The sequence below is a fragment of the Cucurbita pepo genome, chromosome LG11 (assembly GCF_002806865.2).
Source record: "Cucurbita pepo subsp. pepo cultivar mu-cu-16 chromosome LG11, ASM280686v2, whole genome shotgun sequence".
NCBI lineage: Eukaryota > Viridiplantae > Streptophyta > Magnoliopsida > Cucurbitales > Cucurbitaceae > Cucurbita > Cucurbita pepo.
The window spans coordinates 3,486,677-3,495,575 of NC_036648.1; the positions used below are offsets into that span (position 1 = coordinate 3,486,677).

The following is an 8,899-nucleotide window of genomic DNA, read 5'->3' on the forward strand; positions in this document are numbered from 1 at the left end:
GATCCCTTTTTGTTCAACTTATACGGCTCCTTCGTCCACCTTCCATTGCAGAGTCTTCCGTTTGATCTCCTCACTTTCTTGGAGCTTGAATCCGATCAGTCATGGCCGAGGTAAGCTTCGTTTCGTTCTGTTTCTATGTTTAGTTGCGTGAAAAATCGATGGCAGTGAATTTTTCTTTTCATTTTCCCATCATTAACGGCTCCGATTTGGATGGGATAATCGTTTTCTGTATGAAAAATATGTTTCCGTAATGTTTGTTTTGTTTGGATTTCACGTATAATCTCGATTATAGTTTAGAGGAATGGTTTTTTTGCTTTTTCTTTTTAGATGCTTCCGACAAACCGGCTTCACTCGTCACATTTTCTGACGTACTGGTAGGATTTAGATTTCCTTAGAATTTAGAAGATGGATTGTGTTCGAAACTGGATTATGTTTTGCGTGCAACGAGCGATGAAATTCTTCAACGCTTGTTGGATATATACCCGGAGTCTTTACACTTGTATTTGTTGCATTTTGGACGCAGTAAAGAGATTGGAAGCTGTAAAACCTGTTAGGAAAAGAACATGAATTTCTTTTATTTAAACGAGAAGCAGAGGTTATGAAATAAATTAAACAGCTGGAAAACAAAGAAGAAGAATGCCTTTTCTATTGATGTCGCCAATGAAGTTGTGATTTAATATGTGGGACGGAATTCTTGTTTACAATTGAAAAACCTACGAATCCCCTCTTTGGCCTGTCCGATTGTTACCAAAATTAAGGTTCACGTCATGAATACTGCTCACGAGAATAGAGAACTGAACGCTCTAAATCTCTCTACAGTTTCTTCGTAGTGGCAGATCCCAATAATGATTTGATAAGAGAAATTCTACCCAAATGATTCTGGTTGAAAGAAAATTGATATACTTGTGGAAAAAGAATATAAAGAGGAGATGCAGGTCCTGGCAAATGCAAATTCTCTGACCACTGTCCAAGCAAACATCACACTGGGGGAGAAAGAACTGATGATTTGAGAAATATATGCTTATTAGAATAGTAGATAATAGGACATGGGAAGGATGAAACATATCTCCAGTACATCTGAAAAAGGATAGTAAATAGAACTCCCAATAAGCAATAATAGGAGAAAGATCAGAAGTACAAAAGCTATGTCAATTTAGCATAACTTTACTCATGTAATGAATGTTTATGTTTAAAAAATCTGTTTTTCATGGATGTATTGTCTACCCATGCTTCATACTTGACACTGTACGTATTGTATGTAATGTTTCTTGCTGTTGTCAATAATTGAAGATTGTAACCTAGGAATGTCAGCTAGCATATTGCTGTTTGCCATGAGTTGAGGTAAAGAAGGCACAAGATAATTTGTAAAATGTTGCAATGTTCTATTCACTCATATTGGAAGGATGTTATTAAGAAATCGATTACTAGATACCTGTATCTGATTGAATGAAAATTTAATGATGCGTATCTCTTTGTTACATCGACAAACAGATATATTGAGTATGTATTAGACAAGTGGTTAATCCTTCATCAAGATAATCCTCTTCAATGTCCATTTTATTTTATTTTTCCTATGCCTTTTTGTTCTTTTATCTCAGATTGAGCTGAAAACAGCACCTGCTGACTTCCGATTCCCTACTACAAATCAAACCAGGCACTGTTTCACTCGTTACATTGAGTTCCACAGGTCCATTTTTCTTACAACTTGGAACGAGAGTTAAAATTAAAAAATGAAAGGGTCTATAGTCTTCTCTGTTTTCATCATTAGTTTTCCCCTGAAGTATGCGGAACTTTCCACAGGTGCCTGACAGCGAAGGGCGAGGAGTCCGGTGAATGCGAGAGATTTGCAAAGTATTATCGTGCCCTTTGCCCTGGTGAATGGGTGAGTTCTTTGTTGCACTTGGTGTTGCTAAAAGTAAATATAATGTTTTTTATCCTATTTTCCCTCTCATATTGATGCAGTCCTGCCAACATTTTGGTGGATGGCCACAAGAATTCTTTTGCCTCTTTCAATAGCATTGCTTGATTTTTTTAATGCAAACTCTCTGGATTTAATCCTAAGTTCCATTCATAAAATTTTCTCTATGAACCAGGAAGATTCTTCTTTGATACCTCTATGCCCTGTGGCGTTAGATTACATGTTTATATTCTTATTGGCTACTGAAGCTATTNTTTTTTTTTTTTTTTTTTTTTTTTTTTTTTTTTTTTTTTTTTTTTTTCTATCAGGTTAGGCAATAATATTTAAATTTTAGTTGATGTTGAATGATTAAAATCAAAATTGTGAAAGTCTAGGACCACAATTCTAAAAAATGATAGATCAGATATTTAGGAACTGAAACTATATCTGAACCACGCCCATGAATAGAGCACCATGATTCTATGGGTTGTTGAGTCTATCAGCCCACCTTTATGAACCTCTGCCTGTTGATATGCTTAAACCGCATCGTTCCTGCAGGTCGAAAAATGGAATGAGCAGAGAGAGAATGGCACATTCCCCGGCCCTCTTTGAACGAATGTTCATCACCCCAGAAAAGCACAGATTGTCAATTTTATGTTTGTTCTCAAGTTGTATCAAAAAACTGTTTGGGAGTTCCATTATTTTTCATTGCCTTGATCTATTGTGTATCTCATGTTCTATAAGTAAAGAACATCATTCTGTTGCTTTGAGGAAGTGGAAGCATTGTGTTTAATATGGTCAAAAGGTTAAAGACAGAGAGAGGGCCAAGATTGCAATTTCCCATATGCTTTTGGGGCTTTGTGAATTGGTTTTGAAGCTTTCCATATTATAAACTATCTTCAACAGAATTGCTGCATGGAAGGAAGAGCTTCTGAATTGAATGAATCTTCGTCCATTTGCTGCCTTTCAAATTCAAAACTTGAGCTTAAATTTACTCATTGTTGCTTTGAATGGAAGATTTGGTAAGTTTCTTTCAAATAGGAAACCCAACCCAAGCTTTTAAGTACCCATTTTATTCCGCCCTTATCCATTTAAATTTGTTCAATATATATTTATATTAGAGGATTTATCATTTACATCCTAATTTTTATTTATTATTATTATTATTATTATTTTTTTTTTGTCAATGTTAGATATTTATTATAATCCTAAAATATTAGGATTAAGTTGACTTTTAATCTTGGATGTTCTAGGACGACTTTGTTTTTAATTATTAAATCCATATCATATTTTTTTTATAATGATAATTATAAAATTGAAGTCCAGTTGATGAGAGAAAAAAAATATATATTTCTTTAAAGAAAATTTGTGAGTTTATTAAAAAAATAAAACATTTAATTTTATTAACAGATCTAAAGAATTAGAAAATATTATTATTGATTCTATTTTTAGATAAATTGTGAATAAAAGAAAAGAAAAATAAAATTAAACAATTGACATTTAATTATTTGATATTGTCTCAATTTCATAAAAATTAAATGAAAATAATATTTTAAATTTAATATCAATCATCCTTTAAAAAATATATCAAAAGCAATTGGGACAAGGCTTAATTCCCATTAATTTCTGGGGAAGACCTGAATATACCAAATTATTTGAAAATAAGTAAATAATATTTTATTAAAAAGACTTTTCTTTTTTATATTAAAAACTTATTTAAAAATAAATAAATAAATATTTTATTAAAAAGACTTCTCTTTTTTATATTAAAAACTTGACTTTCCTAAATCACTTAAAAATCTCGGTAAGATACCATTTGGTGAGAAAAAAGCCCATGAAGTAATAGGTAAGGTAATTATGATAGTCCAACTCTGTTCCTAGCAAATATTGTCCGCTTTAGTTTGTTACGTATTGTTGTTAATCTTAAAGTTTTAAAACGTATATATTAGGACAAAGTTTATACATTTTTATAAAAAATGTTTCGTTCCCCTCTCTACCATGCACGAGATCTTACCGTAATAATCAAAAACCTAAAAAAAAAATAATAATCACAAAAGTAAAATCTTAAAACCTTTTGTAATGATTAGGGGTAAAAGTGGGTGAGAATTTCAAACCAATCATTTTAATAATCTAAAAAAAAAAACAACTTTTTTTCCCAAATAANTATATATATATATATATATATATATATATATATATATATATATATATATTTATTTATTTATTTATAAATTAATTATTAAACCTTGGCTAATTTTTAGGATTCGAAGTTTAAATTTATGTAATAAAAATATTATTTATAAAGAAGCCAATAAAAAAATTTAAAAATAGAGTTGAAATTAAATATAATACAAATCAAAATGATTTAAAAATGTTTTTAAATATTCATTCGGTAAGAAATGAATATTTAAAAATTATATGCATAATACCTCAATTTTTTTTTTATGATTTAAAAAAAAAATCATCAAACACTTTTGATTCTAGATTAAAAAAAACACAATTAAAATTTTAAATTTTAATTTATAACAATTTAATTTTGTTCTTCCAAAAATNAAAAAAAAAAAAAAAAAAAAAAAAAAAAAAATCTAGCTTTGCTGATAAGTATGTTAATGATACTGTTTAAAACAGTTCTACCTTGATGGGAATGAATTCGAGTTTTGTGAAACTTGTTTTATGTTAGAAGTAAAACCTAGTGGTTTGAATTTCGTTTCTGTTTCAAGTTTCAACTTGAATTTTTGTTTTGAATTGCAGATCTATTCGATTGAGCTATTAGACATATCGATCTCTGTTGGAGTTTTAAATGGGAATCCACAAACTTGAAGTGTAAAGTTTATTTTCCACTGGTTTTCTAGCTCTTTAGTTCGGTTTTCTACCTCTTTAGCTCTAGTTCTTCGTTGTTTCGACTTGTTTAGCTTGAATCCGACTAATTTACTAGTGGACAATTATACATACTCCATGGCGGTTGTGTGTAGTTTGGAACTCCTCATGTTAAGTAGAGGAGTTGGATTGTAATGCTCCATATCTAGAATTTGGAATTCGAATAACTCTGATATTCTTCTACATTCTCTATAATATAGTCACTTTACCTACTTCTCGCTTCTAAGAGTAAAGACTATCTTAAATGACCAACACGTGTCATTTCGATATACTTTATCTTCAAACACAATTTATAAAAAAGTCCCACAACGTGAATTTTCATTTAGTCCATAAACTTCAACGGTCTATACTCTTACTCATGAATTTTTACCAAAGTTTTGTTTTAATCTTTATGGTTGGGTTTCAATTAACTAGTGAAAAATTGGGAGTAAAATTGTAAAATCTTAAAGGAAATTAAAATTATAAAATTATAAAATCAAATTATAGGGTAAAATTATAAAATTGATTAATAAATTCAAACACGAATAAATACATTTATTCATATTTGATTAATAAATAAAACACGAATGAAATAAATTAACATCATTATCCATTTAAATTTGTTTAATATTTTGTTTTGTCTTGTCTTTTATTTATTTATTTATTTAGGATTTTATCATTTACAATTTTTTTTTTGTCAATGTTAGATATTTATAATAAAGATAAAAGATTAGGATTAGTTGACTTTTAATCTGGGATCTTTTAGGACGACTTTGTTTTTAATTATTAAATCGGTATCATATTTTTTTATGATCATAATTATAAAATTGAAGTCTCGAAACTATAAAACATTTAATTTTATTAAAAAATCAAAAGAATTAGAAAATATTATATTATTATTTGCTTAATATTGATTTACTTTTAGACAAGTTGTGAATAAAAGAAAAGAAAAAAAAAAATCCTTTGATATTGTCTCAATTTCATAAAATTAAAATGAAAAGGATATTTTAAATTTAATATGAATCATCCAACATCATCATTTAAAAAATATATTAAATAATATAGTAACAATAAATCAAAAGCAACTGGGACAATGCTTTAATTCCCACTTGTTACTATATGAAGACCCCACTCATGAATATATATATCAAATTATTTAAAAATAAATAAATAAATATTTTATTACAAACTTGACTTTTTTAAATTACTTAAATATCCAATACAATAAGTAATAATATTGTCCGTTTTAATTCATTATGTATCGTCGTCAATCTTAAAATTTTAAAACGTATCTATTAGGGAGAAATTTACACATTTTTCTTAGAAATGTTTCGTTCCTCTCTCTAACGTACACTACAATAATAATTAAAAACGTAAAAAGTAAGAAAAGTAAAAAAAATAAAAAATGACAAAAAGGTAAAATTTTAAAACCCTTTGATTTTGCAATAGGGTAATGATTAGGGGTAAAAGTGGGTGAGAAATTCAAAACAATCATCTTAATAATCTACCAAAAAAGTAAGATATTTTGCTCAACTTTTTTCCTAAATAATAATCATTTAATATATATATATATATACTAAATCAATGAGTAATTATTAAATAAATATTTGCTCATTCAAATTTATCTTAATAATAAAGAAGCCAACAAAAAAAATTAAAAATATAATTGAAATTAAATATAATATAAAAGTATGATCGGAATATATTATATGCATAGTCAATTGAGATATTCGATGATTCATCCGGTAAGAAATAAATATTTAAAAATTTAATTTTGAAATATATGAATAATACCTTAAAACATATTTATAACTTAAAAGAAAATCATCGAACAGTTTTTGTCCTCGATTAAAAAAACACGATTTAATTCTTAAATTTTAATTTGTAATAATTTAATTTTGTACTTTGGCAATTCATCAAGTTTAATGATATATTTAGGTAAGGAATTTCATTAAATTTTAAAAATATTTTTCATGATAGGATTAAATCATAAAAATTTAAAGATATTATAAATTAAAGTTTCAGGGAATAATTATTAAAAAAAAAAAAAGATTTTAATTTTAAATGATTTTTTTTTTAAAAATTTAATACGTTTTAAATTTAAAGTAAGAGAGAGAAAAGATTTGACCAAACCCGCTGCCCCAAATTGAAACCTTCCTGAAAAGCAAAGGGAATAGAAATCACGTGGCAGTTAATGGTAGCGAGTTTCCAAATTTACAATATTATATAGTCGCTCAAGTTCAGTACCTTCTTCGTCTTCTTTCCCCTTTCTGAAAATTTCTTCTTCTTTTGCTTCCACTCCGATTCTTCCCAATGCCTCGATTCAGCAACAACCTCGTCGGAATCCTCAACTTCATCACCTTCTTACTCTCGATCCCGATTCTCTGGGCCGGCGTTTGGCTCAGCAAACAAGGAAGCACAGAATGCGAGAAGTTCTTAGACAAACCCGTAATCATAATCGGCGTGTTTCTGATGTTGATTTCTCTCGCCGGTCTTCTCGGAGCTTGCTGTAGAATCTCATGGCTTCTATGGGTTTACCTTCTTGTAATGTTTGTTCTTATTGTTATTCTCTTTTCTTTCACCATTTTCGCTTTTGTGGTTACGAACAAGGGCGCCGGTGAGGTCTTGTCGAATCGTGGTTATAAGGAGTATAGGCTTGGGGATTACTCCAGTTGGCTGCAGAAGAGGGTGAATAGTGCTAAAAATTGGAACAAAATCAAGAGCTGCTTGATTGATGGGAAGATCTGTTCCAGCTTTGCTGATAAGTATGTTAATGATACTGTTGAACAGTTCTACCAGGAGCATTTGTCTGCTCTTCAGGTATGATCCATGGGAATGAATTCGAGTTTTGGGGAACTTGTTTTATGTTAGAAGTAGAACCTAGTTGTTTGAATTTCGTTTCTGTTTCAACTTGAATCTTTGTTTTGAGTAATTATCTCTGGTTTTGAATTGCAGATCTGTTCGGTTGATCTTTAATACATATCGATCTCTGTTGTTTTTTCTTTCTTTCTGGTACTAAATTCAAATTTTGATTGGAATTTTAAATGGGAATCCACAAGCTTGTTGTGTAAAGTTCATCATAAGGTTATCTGAAACACAGTTTTGTAAAGTAGTATTGTTCTTGATTGTCTATGTTTTTCTGTTCACTTTCTCAAAAAGCTAATGATCTTTAGTTTAGGGGCATCCTTTTAACCAAAAAGGAAAATTGATACTCATATCATCTTTATGCTTTGTTGACCTTTTCGTCTCTTAGAAACTTTCTGGGTATAGATCTATCGTCTGGGCACCTCCTTTGAATCAATATCAGTTTGAGAAAATTGAGTTTGCATTTTCCAAATGGACATGGAACTTCTTTGCTGAATACATGTGGTGTTCATAGTTCTCTAATAATGGCACAATTTTAGGCTCTTGAAATTGATTTCTGTAGGAAGATAATGACTTTTGCAATATTGTCAATGATTGTAATGTGACATAACTCTGATAGAAATTTCTATGATTGTCGATGATCGTTCTTGCATCTGGGATCGACCGGTATTCAAGTGGTTTTCGACTTGAATGTTCTTATTTGATTTGTTGCATTTTCCCTCCATTTTTCTAGATCATGGATCATGTTCTTCATATATTGAATGTGATAAAGTTCTAATGTTCTTTCTTACATGCAGTCTGGTTGCTGTAAGCCTTCAAACGACTGCAATTACACTTATGTGAGCCCAATTTTCTGGAACCGGAATGCTACAACCTCGGCCAACCCTGACTGTAATTTGTGGGAGAATGACCCCAATATTCTGTGCTTCAATTGCCAGGCCTGCAAGGCTGGCTTGCTGGATAATATTAAGAGCAACTGGAAGAAGGTTGCTGTTGTGAACATTGTATTCCTTGTCTTTCTCATTATCGTCTACTCCGTTGGCTGCTGCGCTTTTCGGAACAACAGAGAGGACAATGCTTATCATCGTCAATGGAAGTGATCTCAACCCGAACCGATAGTTCTGTAAGCATTCTCTTTGTTTAGCTCGCGTTTTTGTCGATTCCCCTCGTGTATATTGTTATTCCCCTCCCTTTCTGGAGGTCGTGATTTTTTCGTTCGACTTTGATCTGCTGTTTTTATGGACATATTCATGATGATTTGTAGTACTGACATTGATCATC

The 8,899-nt window shown here is 30.1% G+C and overlaps 2 protein-coding genes across 2 annotated transcripts; both read left to right on the forward strand.

Annotated features, from left to right (window-relative positions):
• LOC111806107 (cytochrome c oxidase subunit 6b-2) lies at nucleotides 1–2,891 on the forward strand. The gene is made up of 4 exons (XM_023691465.1): nucleotides 1–110; nucleotides 1,599–1,687; nucleotides 1,801–1,882; nucleotides 2,456–2,891. The coding sequence occupies exons 1-4, from the start codon at nucleotides 102–104 to the stop codon at nucleotides 2,507–2,509; spliced, it is 234 nt and encodes a 77-aa protein (XP_023547233.1). The 5' UTR covers nucleotides 1–101; the 3' UTR covers nucleotides 2,510–2,891.
• Nucleotides 2,892–6,998: 4,107 nt separating this feature from the next.
• Nucleotides 6,999–8,899, forward strand: LOC111806166 (tetraspanin-8-like). The gene is made up of 2 exons (XM_023691536.1): nucleotides 6,999–7,573; nucleotides 8,416–8,899. The coding sequence occupies exons 1-2, from the start codon at nucleotides 7,067–7,069 to the stop codon at nucleotides 8,716–8,718; spliced, it is 810 nt and encodes a 269-aa protein (XP_023547304.1). The 5' UTR covers nucleotides 6,999–7,066; the 3' UTR covers nucleotides 8,719–8,899.